Below are 16,072 nucleotides of genomic sequence, written 5' to 3'. Positions count from 1 at the left end.
TTTCATGACATATCTGTGATCTCAGCTGGATGGTAATATATTGTGTCCAACCACAAATATATTCTTCTCACTTAAAATGAACACTGGCTGGCTGAAATTATCATTTTTTACAAGCAGAACTCTCAAATAGATATCTGTAGCTAAAATCCAAATTTGAGATAGATGTGTTTTTGACTAAAAGTGAAAATGGCTTGTCATAATCTCTCCCTGCTCATACTAGGCAGGTTGTTGAGACAAAGCAGCTGTTGTACCTACATGACATTGTCAATAAAGTTTAATATGCTTTCAAAAGTTAAATAAGAAAGTTAAGAAATAAAAAAAGGGGTGAAATTTGAAGCAAGTTTTTCCAATTGTTAGTGTTGCTATGCTTCCACATTCTAGATTAAATGTAAATCATTTAAATCCTTTAGATCTAAAATTGATAAAGCTGTGATTTCAAACAGTATACCAGAAATAATGATTTTTCACTGCCTTATTTCTTTTTTAAAACCTTCTAAAGTAGCATGACTTTAAAGTTATCCTCAATGGACAGTAGTTATAGCATCTATCATTTTTCTGTTTCTCTCACTACATTCAAAGCTCTCTGCAGCAAAGGTCCCATCTACCATATCATGAAATGCACATACCTGATGTGTGCACCTCCCCCCCCCCAACATATACAGGATTACTATTGAGCATATAAAATATTTAATATCATTAAATGTGGAATTAATAAACAAACAAATGAGAAATTGAGAGGCCTGAATATCTAAATCTGGCCTTTCACAGATATAAATTCTGTAACTTTATTCAGTTCATCTCCTCTTTAACACAAGAAATTTACTTTTATTGTGAAGAAGGTGTTTCATACCTACAATGCCATAAAAAACATTGCTGTTCAGTACTTTATTTTAAAGTTATTTTTTTTCTCAAAGTTTTAACTCTAATGAGAGAACTACTGTAGAAGTGTGGGATAACTTTCAACTGATTGCTTTAATTCATTTTGACAGCTGTGTCCACACAGAGCCATACCTATTGAAATAGGCTTTTTTATTGACAACCTCAACAATAATATAGTTATCATAAGCTAGAACATTACAAAAGAAAACAAACCTTCTTGACTTTGAAATGGAGTACAGAGAGATTGTTTGATTTTCTCTCATGAGCAGAGAGAAAATATTAGCCTGAAGTTGTTTGTACATGCGAAGAAAACAGCTGGTATATAATAGCATATGGGTTTGAGCCAGAGCACACTTTCTAATTTAGTGCCATTAATTATGAAAAAGTGGTGAGGAATAAGAAAGGGCTGATGTAGCAACAAAACACTTAGCTGTTTATTGCTACTTACCTTCACCGAAGATACTAGATACTTTCCAGGATCGAGACATAAAGTTTTTACAAGAGACTGGGAGTAAAACATTGAAGCTCTCCCTCATTGCAAACATTTTATGACTTTGAAGCATTAAATCTTGAGCCAAAAGTATTGTGGTGTCAGGCTTTGTTGTTTCGTCATTGTTTAAATGTTTATTTTGTTTCCAAGACTGTTCCGGATATAGAGGCGTTTTAATAAGAGAACTTTAAACAGTGGATGCAGCAACGAGCAATGTTGATTATCTTGGCGTCTTTCTTAAGTAAACAAATCAAATGCCCCCAAAACTGCTGACTTTACTGCCAGACATCAATTAAAAAACAAGTGATTTGATTAGTTTAATTCACTAAGTTCACAGTGAAGCAATGAGTGAATAGCTTGCTATAAAATCAGGTTGTAATATAACCTTCACACAGTTCTAACCCAGATTTCTGACTTACTAGCAGGAACAATTTCAAAAACTCAATTGGGTAGAAAACTACTCTAAAAAGCTTCTGCAATAGCCAACTGATGCACTTATGAAGTCTCAAGGGACACTCTTTGATCCAAACCCCTGTAAGAGCCTTTTTTCAGTGTAATTTTGTCCATTTATGATGATTTAGCCCTTGGAAGCCAAAATAATTGATTATTCTCATTACAAAATGTTCTCCAGCGGACTGTTCAGCCTGCAACCACAAACCGATTCAATGAAATTATACAATATTGCTCCATTTTACATTCCAGCCCCTCTCCATAAACTCTGCCTCACACCTACTGCAGATAGACCATATTAAAGAAATCCACAGCAGATTATGATGTGATGAGCAAATAATGGTGTAGCTATGTCCAATGAAGGCATTTAAGTGTCTCAATATAGATTTACTTATCTCCTTAAATATGTCCAGAGTCATCTTATGCAGCTTTCTGCAGTTATGGAAAAATATTACCAACTTCCCAAAATGGAAGTTGTTTTTCTTTTTCTTCACTGACCAGTATAAAGGAAAAAATAATGCCAGCATTTTAACTGATTAAATTTAACATGCCTCCAATCGGCTGTTTTGTAATTTATCAAAATTATATTGTTTAACTGAATGTAAAACTGTTGTTTCATGTCACATATTTTTAAACCGTTACAGGACACATTGTCCATTCAATATTTAAAAAGGAAAAAACTTAATGAAAAGGTTTGTTTTGAGTCACTTTACTCCCAACACTCATGTTCACATTTAGGGTTTGGAGTTTAGTTGTAGCTTTGTCTTGTTTTACTTTAGAGTTACTAACCTTGAATGTCAGTGTTGGTTTTTGCTCCAAATGTTTTTCTGCTTTTATTGATTTCTACACTTTTGTAAATTTCATTGAGCCCCGTTATTAACTTTAGATCAATAGGTTCTCTCTATTCTGGCTTGCAGGCACAAGATCCAGCTAAAAGTGATTACAAGCAGTAGAGGAAAAAATTTCTCACACAATCTGTCAGAGCAATCAAAGTTTACCATGTCATTAGTACCTGACAACATAAATGTGCAGTAACAAAGAAATATGTTAAAAGAGCATATCTAGCATTTACTCATTAATTCTCCATGTCAAATCAGCTCTATTATGATTCTCTTAGCCATATTCTTAGCTTTGGAGTACATGGTCCTTAGTGACTGACTGATTCGGCTGCATTTCTTTAAGGAGTGTGCACAACGGAGCCAGTTCAATCCCTCTTGCTAAGATAATGTTCTTTTGTCTTTTAAAAGTCAAATCCCATTTTACTTAGGGTGCATTCACACCAACGTCTAGTTTGTTTGGAAAAGTCTGAATATTAATCGAACTATAATGCGGGCCACCTTAAAACCTAGATCTCAGTTTGCTTGTTTTAAATTCTGTTGCGGATGTGTAACTGCACCAGAATGTGTCTGTATATGTTAACGCCTAGCAGCCTGGATACCAATGTAAATGGAGGAAGCAGACCATAGTGCAGGGCATTATAGGTCAACTGAAGCAATACAAACATGCATGCACAGTACCAGCCGGAGACATAGCTAATAGTGATTTGCCAAAGACAGAAAAGAAATCCTGCAGCTGCTAAAATCTAACAACTCTACTTTTGTTTACATGTGAAGAAGGAGGTTGTGTTCAGTGTCTTCTTCTGAGGTTTTTGTGAAGCGGCATACCTCTGTCTTACTATACCTCTCCAGTCAGTTCAATACAGCAATGTCTGCAGTATTGATTATATTCAATGTTGCTGTGTTATGAAATCAGTGCTTCAATTTCAGTGAATGTGCAGAGCAAAATGCAACTCAAGTTTGAAAAACTTTGTACATGTTTGCTTGGTTAAGAAATGGTGACATGTAAACTGCTTACAGCTGAATCCCAACAAAAGTGTTACATTGATTATTGCACTGATGAAAAGATTCCTGAAATCTTAAGGCACATTAGTTTCCTAAAGGCACATTTCCACAAGAGCACTTCTAACTGGTGTGGTCTTGGCCCGCCATGGTCAGATTTTCTATTAGCAGATTTGGCATGGCTCGACCTGCCTGTTCTCAGATTTTCATACCTACTTCAGGGGTACCACTAGAAGGACTGAGCCAGGTATGGCACCAAAGAAGTTTGATTGCATTAGTTGATTGGCTAATCAGCTCATCTAAGTCTTTATCATTATGTTTGGGCTAGCAATGGATTTCTTTAAGACCAAATGAAATATCTGGGTTTATTCGAGTCCATGTTGGAACCAGAACATTGAACCAGAACATTGAGGTTCTCCATTGCTGAGTATTACAATGGCAGAACTGATACATACTGTATGTCTGTTTCCTTATTTTAAAGCCGTGTTTGTTTAATTTCCTTTATAAGTTCACGCACGCAAGCAGAAGTTTAGCACATACTTCACGTAGCAGGTGCACCCAAAAAGTCAGACAACGAGGGTGAAAACCACAGAGAGCAAAAAGAGTTCAAGCAGGTGTTGGCTTAGATTGTATCTCTATGCACCAAGCTGTTTGTTGTTACTGACAGGGGCTGAGTTTTTTCCCCTTTTGCTCTTCTCTCCAATACTTTTGTGTAAAAACATGGTTAAATGTGAAGCATATAAAGGATTGTATACAACTTCATTTCAGGGCTCTGCTTCTCTGACGTCCAGGTAAAGAGACTTTGAAAGCTTTTTCCTTTGAATAAAGCCTTTTGAAAGATTGATCTTTCTCTATTCCAGCAGTTTCTCTACCCTTTATTAAAGAATTTCCACAACACTGCAAACATCAGTGGAGAGATGACCATAACTGCTGCATGTTCACGATCCGCCCACAATAGTAAGGAACAGACTGTATAATGTACAACTCACTACCTGGAGTGAAACCGAGAGGCACATTAACTGGTTAGTGAGCGACTTGGCAGTGGAAAAGTGCCTTTAGATCCTCTGAATCTGATCTGAAGAATCTGGGTATGATTTCTGACAATTTATGTTCCTTGATCTTCATTCCAAGCTCAAATTTGGTTTTACAATTTAAGAAAAAGATTTCTAAGCTCAGAACCACGCTGTCTAGTTGTGAACTGGAAGTTACTGTAAATGCTTCTGTCTTTTGTAGTGGGTTATTGTGATGGTCTTTTCACCTGTTTTAAAAATCTGCAATGCACATTCAAACTGTGCAGAATGCTGTGACAAAACTTTTAACAGGAGCAAGCAGGGGACTTCATATAACTCCTGTCTTAGCTTTTCTTAAGTGGCTACTAGGTATTGTAAGGGTTTGTTTTAAACTTTTTGTTTTAACTTTTAGGGCTCTACATGGTCAGGGAACTCAGTAGACCTCATGCTTGAGCCTCAGTCTTTTGCCAGAACCAGGTTTACGTACCACATGCCAGGTTTAAAACCTGTGGGAATCAGTCATTTCAAGCGGTTCTTCCCCAGTTGTAGAATTCTCTCCCATTGTTATGTGCCGTATCAATCCTATTGATTATTTTAAAACTTATCTAAAACATATTTGTACAGACAGGCTTTTAATTAATGTGATGTTTATGTCTGACATGCTTTTCGTGTGTGTTTTGTTAAAAATAACATGTTACTTACTTACAGTAAGGTCAGTGAAGGCAAATCAGAATTGTCGATATTAGTTTAAAACTGAAATATTGTCATAAAACATAATTGAGAGAACTTTTGGACTCAAAATCCATACATCAGATACAGTTACAAAGTGTATTATTGGAAACCATCTACCTTACTTCTGCTTTTAGTTGACGTAAGACGTTATTTTCAGAAAGATTAAGTGAATAAGCACCGTAACATTTTCATTTCAGTGGCTCATGCTTTCCTGCCAGTCTAAAGCTGTTCCATCACTAAACATTTTTTTTCTCTGCACTAGTCCTCAGCTGTTCTTGCTCTCCTCATCATCACCTGCACCATCTGTCCCTTATTAAGACTAATTATATAAGCAAGTTATGCCACAAAAATCAGGCATCTTCCTAATGTTTGTCACTCTGCAGAAAAACTCATTAGCAATCTTAATTACAGTCTTTTACTTTTTAACCCTGTAAACTTAAGAGGAAAAATTTAGATAACAATGCACAAGATAAAATCACATTTACATATGATAAATGAAAGTAAGATTTAAAGAACAGAATATTACTTCTTCATCATATCAGCAGCATTAGTTTGGAGCATCAATCTTGTACCTGCTGTGATAAGAAATCCTCAAATGAAACTCTGCTTAAGACCTGGCATGATGAACTGAAACAGACAAATCATCTTCAAAAGTAAACAGTTTACTAGACACTGCATATTCAGAGTGTCCGGTAAACTTTTTTTGCTTGCTAGGTTTTTCCTACTTTCATTACATTTATTTGTGTATAAAACTCCACCATTCAAAACTTTTCTAAATTTGGATTTTAAAAGAGGAAAAAGGATGTCATCCTATAAATTTACAGCTTTTTGCTTGTTCTCTAGATGGCCTAGTGAATCATGTGGTGTTGCATACCACAGCCTGTACAAACATGCAGACCATTATGTGGCTCAACAAGCAGCCACCACTGTGTTTCCAAAACTCATTTAAGCCAGCACTGCACTGATTAATGCTCTGCTAGAATCCCATCAGATAAATACCCGAATATAACAGTCCTCTAAGCATCAGCAGAGTCTCCAATTTGCAGAGACTCCCAATTGACTTGGTGGCAGGATTTGTTTGAAGCGATCATGTCACAGTCATTTTCAGCTATACAAACAGTAATGTATTGATGTTGTCTCACAAGCTTTATGGCTGCTAAAACATGAAACACTCTACATTCACAGTACTTATTCTCACACAGGTAAAATGAACAACAGATCACATTCTTTCAAACCTAATCTTGCTCAGACATGGCTAAAGCTCCATGTCTCCCATTAAATCTGAGGCTGTAGACTAATCAGATGTTTTGAACTAAACCAGCCAAGCAGTTTGTATTTTTTTAGGTCTTATATACACGAGAAGATACTTTACGATATCTTGAGATTCTTCTTGGCCTATAATTTTTAGTCACGAGGGTCGTAATTAAAAATAACCATGAAGAAATGGGACATTCCCTCAAGATCCACAGCATTAGTGGTCGCCAATTCTTTGTGTGTAAAGACTTAATGCTTTTGCCTCCAGCTGATCTTATTCTGCGTCTAAACCAAGACACACCCACATTGCAGAGGTTGAGCATACAGTTAAGCTGCATATTTTTAATAATTCTTTTAGATTTATATTTAAAAATACTTTTATTCACCCATGAATCATATAAATAACATTGAACATGTTGAAAGTTATGTATATCTTTCCCAATATTCCATAGAAAAATCCTGTAATGGCACCGGGAAATAAAACAATCAAACCTTTCCTATAAGTGCTGACATTTTTTTCTGCAAGTTTATGTATTTTGATGATGCATCAGACAGAATCAATCAAATCAATCAAACCAATCACACTGCTTTGTTCCCACGGAAAAATCTGTCTTGGACTCTGGAGCTGATTCAATAAACACCTTGGCAGCACAACAAAAACAGTGAATCTGCATAGCGTTAACTCTCCCAGTCACATGAAGAAACATACTGTACATGTATCCCATCATTTAGGGTAAAAAATATTAAAATGAAAAACTAATAAATAAGACAAAAAAGGGAGACATGTCTTTTCTTAATGTTATTTAACAAGATGAATGAATTTTTAAACCGATTCAGTTTGCACTCTAAATCTTCTACCAAAAGGTTGTAACTCATACTCGAAAGTATGTGTAAACAGTATGTGTAAAGGAACTGATAAAACGCTCTGTGCCTGTCATGAACAGATTGTTCATGAACGTAGTCAAAGAAAGAGTTTCCAGTCATCCCAATCACTTTCATGGCAACCTGAAAGTGCTGCAGCAGTTTAGCTTTGGACTGTGCATGAAGATTGATCATTAGATCACACCATATCTAATGATGTTCTCTGATACAGCCTGTTAGGACAGGAACAAGATTTTTTGATTCACGGCAAACGTCCCAAGTCTGCGTAAACAATAGAACCTTTGCTGTAAGCGAGAACACAATCATTGTTTGTTCCTGCTGAAGAAGAGGTCAATAACACCACGTCACATAAGAATTGACTCAACATTCACAAACAATTGTTTTTAAGTCAACTGTCATGCAAAGTCACAAGTATTTCAGGGACAAGTCTGAAGAAGAGTTGAAGGTTATTTCCTAACCATGCAACAAAGTAAAGATTTTTTTAATATGAAGTTGCCAGAGTTTCGCTTAATGCCCCACTTTAGCCTTAAAGCTAAGAGTGCACAGAACAAGACTCATGGTGGGCATGTGGAAACCTGCTCAGCACAGCTCTTCATTACATACTCCACGACTGACAGTGCTTAATCTAAGAGAAAGTGCAGCCACTTTACATTGCTGTCGCCATGTTGCTTTTGTCTTGGTAACAGCCCACCTAACTTTATCACATCGTGGAATATTTCTGTCTCACACCGAGTGAGAAACTGACACCAGATACATCTCTGCTGTCAGCAGTGAGTCAGCCTGCAGAGATTGTTCGCTTCCTCACATGCAGCCCTGCAGAGCTCTAACACAAAGTGCATGTGATGGGAAATGTGAGCAAGGACAGATCAAGTGTGGGAGTCACAGTAGTATGAAAATGAAAAGTGTGAGTCAGAATTTACAACTTCGGTACTTGTTTGACATCCCAGCTTTGGAATAAAATGTATTCTTAGATCGGTAAAGTGTCTCTGCCTCTTCACTTTATTTGAGATTCAGTCTCCCACATATAGATCCAGTTCAGAAGTAGCATTGGAAGAAAAATGAGTTCCAGTTTGTCTTTCAAAATATTTTCTGTAGAAAATAAAAAGCATGGAAACGCGCTGTCATTGTGATTTGACGCTTTTGGTTAAAAAAAAAAAATTCAGGGTTTTAAGATCCTTAAAATTCTTTGATCTACAAATCCTTTCATGGGATTATACAGACAGTGGACTGTTTTTCCCAGTCATGTGAAGTGTAAAGTGCTCCCCCATCCCATCTTATTGTTCGATGTCGGTCAACTATATGATGTTTGAGTGACAGGAATTCCCTTGGACATTTCCTTAGCAGAAAAAAATAAGAATATCACACTTAACTAAGCTTTCTTAAGGTAACAAGCTTCAGCAACAAGCTATAAGTGTCAGCCAGCAATATGCTCAACCATTTACAGTAACTACAGAAGAACAAAATGCAGCAACTTAATTACCAAACATAGTTTTGGCAGATCCAAGACAATCATCTAGAATCACAGAGCAGACTCAGTGGATGCAGAGACACAAAGTCAATAGCTGCAGACCTGCAAACATCAAGTTGTCTTCAGATCAGCTCAATGATAGAACAAAAGCAAAGCATTGGCTGCAGTGCTGTAGAGAATGTATTCTCTCATGTAACAAATTATTCCCTTTCTGCCTACTAATTCAATGTGCAGGGATTGTATCTTAGAAAGATACATCTTCATGCTCCCTACTTTGCGTTGACAGTTTTTGAAGATGGTCTTTTTGTATTACAACGTCTGCTCACCTGTGAACAAAATAAAGTCCTAGATGAGCAAGTTTAGTATGGAAAAATATGGCTGGCCAGCATAAAGCTTTGACTTCAACTCAATAAAATATTGTGATAAATCTAAAGGAGACTGCAAGCAAGGACTAATCATCCAACATTAGTTTCTGATCTTACAATTGCTCTTCTGGGCTAATAGTAAAAATATTCCATAAACACACTGACAGATCTCATGACAAGATTTCTGAGAAGACTTGAAGTTGGTGTAGCCACAAATGGTTACCCAACTGTAACTGATTTTAAACACTGCTAACACCCTCATCTGTGTATTTAATGTGTATTTGTACATCAGTATTAAAGTGGATGTAAATAATACAGTAAATATTATTGTAGCTGCTATAACAATAATCAATGTTGCAACAATATGTAATATTTCTGCTGCAGCAGTAATTGTATTTTTAAAATAACAATTTAAACTGCTATACAGTTTGACATTTTGCTATACAGCACTATTTTCTAAGACTAAGAATGGTACACTGGGTGTGAGTGTAATCTTTGCTGTAGGCCTGCTTCATTTTAAGCAGGCCTACAGTTTATGAGCTATAGTGAAAACAACCCTCAAAACAGCCAATAATGATGTAAATGACTGTGGAATAGTCTGTAAAAATATATGTGCACAAGAATTGAAAACAATTTAATTCAGAACATTAAACTGAATTAATGTTCAGTTTAATGAACTGAACGTTTGTTGAAAGTGTGATTCAGCAAAGTGTGTTGAATCACATTTTGTTGTGTGATTCAACAAAGTGAATCACATTTTGTTTCATTGTTTTATACCTGACAAAACAATCAGGTACACTAGGAAACTAGGGGCAAAAAATAAGCACCACCATTCTTTGAAGTCCTTAGAGAGAACATCAGTAGATCAAGAAGACAAAGGAACACGTCAGAAAATTAATACAATTGTGCAAAAGTTTGAAGCAAGATTTGATTAAAAACAATTTGCCAAGCTTTGAACATCTGACAGAGTAGGACAAGTATGAGAATCTGTTGACAGCCCAAATATCAGTCATGCATTCTATTAAAAAAAAGCCTTTTCTGAAAATTGGCAACAACATATCTATAGTTGAAAGTAACCCATAAAAAGTCCTGAAGCCCTATTTGGAGTTTGCTATAAGTCACATAGAGACCCAGCAAAAATGTAGAAGAAGGTGTTTGATGCAAATTTTTGTCATCATACTGAAAACTAAGATAAAAAATAGAAAACTTATTTGACGCAAATGAAAACTACGTTATTACATGTAGTTGTAATTGAAAAAAATATTTCCCACACTTTTTAGATGTACAGTACATTTTAAGTGTGCTCTGCCTCTCAACCGCAGACTGCTGGAGATGGGCACTAGAACCTCTCGCGTTCCTGAAAGGATAAGTGTGTTAGATAATGGATGGATTTAATGTGGGTGTGCTACAAAAAATGTCCTAATACCACTTCATGAATAATTTTCATAAAGGTTGTAAATACTTTTGCAAGGGACTTACGTCTTTGTGGTAATTTCTTAAAATATAGTTGTGTTATAGAACATAAAGACTAGAAGAACAGAAGAAACATGCCTTTATCCGAAAAATAAACAAAACTGCCACCTACTAGCTCTTCAGTTATCATCAACCAAGTCTCATGAAGATAATCCAGTGGTATGTTCTTTGGCTTAATTGTGGTAACTTTGGATATAGTCCATCAATTGGTCAGCCTTAGAGGTTATTTTGGACAAAGCACAGCCAGGTAAAAACCAGCCCCTGATTCCTACAGAGAGTCTGAACCCTCAGTTATTGAGCAGCAGTTACTTGTAGGTGTAGACTCTGACAAAGTTTAAAATTTTACCCAATCACTAACATTTGGCTGTGATGTATGCAATGTGCCAATTTGATGTTATGAAGCATATTAGCAATTATGTGTTCTCGAAACAACCATCCCCTGCTGCGAAGAGAGAAGTGCAGAACCAAATGAGACAGCTGTTAATTTAATTCAATATTTGGAAGCGTGGCAAACACAGACTGAATGGCCATGTTCACTGCGTCCGCTGCCATTGCTAGAACTACAGCCAGACTACATTTCTAAATTAGTGTAGAAAGTCAATGTCCTCGCTCACATTGCCTCCTTTTCGCTGATTGACCCAGTTGAAGAGAAATTGAATGGAAGAAGTCCCATTGAGAAGGAAGTGGACAGGGAGATGAGAATCAAGCGCAATTATTTTAAGCTCACATAAACAACTCCTGGCTTAGTAATAGCTGGCACAGATATGAGCTGCACCTACACATTACCAATATTTCACAAGTAATCATATTGTTGTAATGGTTATTTACAAGAATACACACTTTCTTAACACCACAACACTTTTCTCCACTGAAAAGGCAATGCAAGTTGTACATTTTGATAGATAATTGTTTTTCCAGCGTTTTGTTTTAGCTTTAGAAGGTATACATTTCTTACTCAAGGCTAAGCCATTTCAGCTTTATCACATTTAGGAGCCCTTCCCGTAGTAAAATACGGGAAAAGCTCTCCATATTGGCCTTTATGAACTAACATGCAGATATTTCAAACACATCATTGAATATGTTCTGTTGCTTAGAAATATTTTGTTTCCTTGTTATTGAGAGATGAAAGTGTTGTAGGTGTTTAATAGGAAAGTGAAATGTTTTTTATGTATCTCAGATGTGTTCAAGACCTCAGAATATATGTTAGAAGATTTTGATTTTTGCTAGATGTACGGAGAACATTTACAGAGAGCAAGTTGCAGATTTTTTGGCATTAATCTAGCATGAAATGCTCTTTTCTGCCAGAGTAATAGAAACTGCAGAAACGTGGACTTTAGAGGTATGTCACTGAGGGCACCGGCACAGAGCTCCACCCCACCAATGCCTATTGGTGCCAAGCTAAAATGGAGACCTGCCTCTAGGAGGAATGTTTATCCAAGCTGAGCACAAAGCCTTATTGCTCAAAGAAGCATGAGTGGATTTCTGTTCTGCAGCAGCTCTGTGCCATTTCAGCCAGAGACCTGCACAAAATGAGCCTTCTCTCACCCGTGACGAGAACAGCTCTTTTAAAGAGGCATAGCAGAGATAAATTAACAAGGTGTGATGAAGCGTAACATGTGCGCACCAGAAAGAAGGAATTCAAGCACTAAAAAGATCCCTGCATTCCAAAAGATGTTAGAAGAGATTACATTTTTTTAAACTTTGAAAAATCATTTCTTAGTGAGCTTACTAGGGGCAAGCAAGAAAAGCTGAAAATATTATTTGCATATTTCTTACATGGTTAGACAAAAACTTTAAAAAGAGAGATCAGACCAGTTAAGCTTTTTCCTGAAGGATCAATCTCAATCCACGCTGAATCCAAGTGGAGGTCCAACCAAACTGGTGGAACTGTTTATGCATTAGCTTAGACTTAAATCTGTGTCCTTACATGGCTCAATGGAAAGAGAAGTTGTCTGGTTATTTAAAAGTTGCCTTTCTAATTCCAGCTTGCTCAAACCATATGTTAATGAGCTCTTGGGCAAGCCACTTAACCCCAAGTTGCTGACTGATCTGCATATTGGTAAATTACTGTGAGAGTAGCAGAGTGAGTGAGACTTGTAGTGTAAAAGTCCATTTAGTGGCGTGAAAGGCAAATGGACTGAATTTATATAGTACTTTTCTAGCCACTGACCACTCAAAGTGCTTTACACAAGAGCCATGCGCAGCCAAATGCACTCACATTTAATTTGGAGTTAAGTGTCTTTCCCAGGAGGAAATAAACATGTGACAGGAGAAAGATGTAATTCAACCAACAAATTTCTGATTGCAAAACTAGTCCACTCTCTGAGCCTCAACTGCTATGACTAGAAAAGGACTATATAAGTTCAACTGATTTATTTTGAGTACAATTGGAAAGCCAGACAAGCATGAACTCTTAAAAATGAAAAACACTTATCCACTAGGTCAGATATATGGATGACACCTGGATCCAAATGCAAGTCGAATAAATGGAAGCCTTTAGTGAACACTTCAGCTCAGTGAACCACAACATCAAGTTCAGAATGGAGTAGAACCTACATTTTTAGACTGCTTTCTGCACAGTGAGAGAGTTGAAAGTCTATTGAACGTCTATAAACATGGACCAGCATCTGGTTTTTCAATCACATCACCCGCTGAAACATAAAGTGCCAGTCATGAGAGCTCTCCACATCATGAAAACACTTCAAACTGGTATCCTGGTTGCCTGTTCAACTCTGTCCAATGAGGGACACAAGAAGAAGCAGGGGAAAACTGACATTCCATATGTGGCTTAGAGAGTATCCAAGAAACTGAGACTGATATTTTCCAAACATTATATTCCAACAGCACACTTAGGCAGGGACCGGTTCGTCCCAAGGATAAAACACTCAAACATAAGCTCAGTAGTGTGATGTGTAGTCTAGGACCACAAGGACTGTTTAGTTCTCTACACTGAAGAAACTAAACAGCAGCTACACAATGGATGGCCCAGTGCAGAAGAACAAACTCATTGGGTCAAGAATCAGTGGTTCACTTGCATCTTAAGGATGCATTAGTATGGGGCAATATGAACATTTTGAACAGGGAAAACAGATTTGAGAGAGGAGAGAAAGACGGCATCAAGATTAAACATGAAAATACAAAACTAATTAGAGGAGATGGCCTCAGATTTGAGCTTTCTGACACCTACTACAATCCTGACTCATCTCCCCTGTTCCTCAGCAATAAACATTTTGGGACATGACCAAAATAACTCCCATGGCTTCACTAGGGACATGTTTGGATCATCAAGCAACAGTGATGCATACAATGAGCTAAATAATGAGTAGGACTAATGACTCATCTCCTAATTGCTCCATTTGTGACTTCAATAGCGCTATTAGTTTTTGATTGTTCTGAAAACAACTTATATGCCTCCAACTTCTTATCATATTCACAACAGATGAATTCTTTTGGATGAGAGCTGAGACATCTTAAAGAAACAAGAGAAAAAGTCCTGTTGCCTTCTACTCAAGCACTTACTGTCAGATTGAAGTTTAACAACTAAATAAGGCTAAAATAAATTATTTAAATCCAACTACTTTAAAATATACTTATTAAAATTCATCTTCTAATTATTTTTTTGTGCATTTTACTTTTGTACGTCTAATTTGTTCATGTTAGAAAGAAACAAGAATAAGAACTTGTGTTGTGATAGTGGCAAAAAAGGTAAAGAAATAATAGTAAACTATTTAAAATCTATTTTAACAAGACTGTGTCTTCGTTGTCTGCCCTGCGGCTAAAGCTAAGACGTTCATTAGCAATGATTGCCTCAGGTACAGAAGCTGAACTTGGTAGCCACATACATTTTAGCATTAATTACATCACTGAACTATAACTCTGACATTTTTCAAACCACAAATCTTATGCTTGTTTTAATTGTTTAATCCATCAATGTAAACTGGGAGTGTTAAGTGTTAACCTATTTTATTTTATTTTTTTCATGTTTTATTAAAATCTTAAAATTGTTTGGTAATGTTTAATACCTCCCAGAATCTTCTTGTTGTGCATGAAATCAACAATAATGTCCGACACGCTGATATAATAAAATATCTGCCTGCGTTTGGTCGCTTAACCTTTTGTCTCCGGCAAAACGTTGCAGTTTTTGTTCTGTTCTTTATTCCGCCGTATAAACTGTGTGATTTTCAGAGCTGGAAAAAAAGATGTTCTTACTGTCCCCAAAGAGAAAACAAGGAATTACAGGTACGTTCCCTGCAAAACCACGCAGACACCAAAAACATTTACCATTTAGGAAAGTATAAGGCACTTCATTCAAACTTTATCTCGGAGGAAGACAGTTTGCGTTGACCCGCTTTCCCTCAGTTGTAATTTGATATCAGGAATCTTACCCTGGATGTGCTGGTTCACCACGCTCTCCAGCCGATCCAATCGCTCCATTATGCGGAGAGTGTCTCCTTTTTTGTCCCCTTCCAACTTTCCCACTGCTAAAGGCATGGGGACCTTGATGTAAATATTGGCGATGTAGTTAGTAACCCATCCGACATAGAGCAGACAAACAATGTTGGTCATGCCGCTCAGGATCACGCATGTGGACACCAAAGTTTTGGTTCTCCTGGTGCAAGCCATGCCGACATCCCTCCATGCAGCACAGCCCGCAGTCTCCCCTCGGATCGCGGCACAGGGCGACAATTTCCCGGACAGGCACACACAAAGAAAAAAAAAGCAAGCAAGAATAAAGTTATTCCTAGCGAGTGCGCAGCGGTGCAAAAAATGCCAGGCACAGAGCGCCTACTTTAAAAGTGCCGCGGGTTTATTTGTTACGTTGCTGAAAGACAGGTAAATGGTACAAAAGAAATCTACAGGTGAAGGACCCTCCTCTCCTTTTCTCTCTCGCCCTACTGCGAACCTCCGCGCGTACAGTTGCATTTGAGGTTTGAGAAAACAGGAGGGACAGAGCGCATCCTACTGCAGCCAATGGGAGAGATGGAGAAGACTGACAGCCTCCGAGTCTCCGCTTATCGCTGATTCACTCTGATCCGATCGGATCGTTCTTATCGTGCAATTAAAAAAAGAATCTATAAACAGCTATTGAAACAACAACATAGTGCACTTTTATATGTCATCTATGGTCTTTGCCCTTTGCAAATCCATTCTAAGTATAATGAATTTTTCAGTACTCTGCATTTTACCAAAGAAAACAATCATCACTCTTATCTGCTGTGCATCTGGATCAG

At 37.2% G+C, this 16,072-nt stretch overlaps 1 protein-coding gene across 1 annotated transcript in view; it reads right to left on the bottom strand.

The window, feature by feature from the left end:
* The window catches only part of galnt18 (polypeptide N-acetylgalactosaminyltransferase 18), an 86,466-nt gene extending 70,721 nt beyond the window's left edge, over positions 1 to 15,745 (bottom strand). Inside the window, exon 1 of the mRNA XM_005810426.2 lies at positions 15,227 to 15,745. Coding sequence (XP_005810483.1) covers positions 15,227 to 15,464 — 238 coding nt within the window. The 5' untranslated portion in view covers positions 15,465 to 15,745. The remainder of the gene's footprint in view (positions 1 to 15,226) is intronic.
* Between the last annotated feature and the right edge of the window lie 327 nt (positions 15,746 to 16,072).

Source organism: Xiphophorus maculatus, chromosome 4 (assembly GCF_002775205.1).
Source record: "Xiphophorus maculatus strain JP 163 A chromosome 4, X_maculatus-5.0-male, whole genome shotgun sequence".
Taxonomy (NCBI): domain Eukaryota; kingdom Metazoa; phylum Chordata; class Actinopteri; order Cyprinodontiformes; family Poeciliidae; genus Xiphophorus; species Xiphophorus maculatus.
This window is presented reverse-complemented; position numbering and strand designations above follow the sequence as displayed.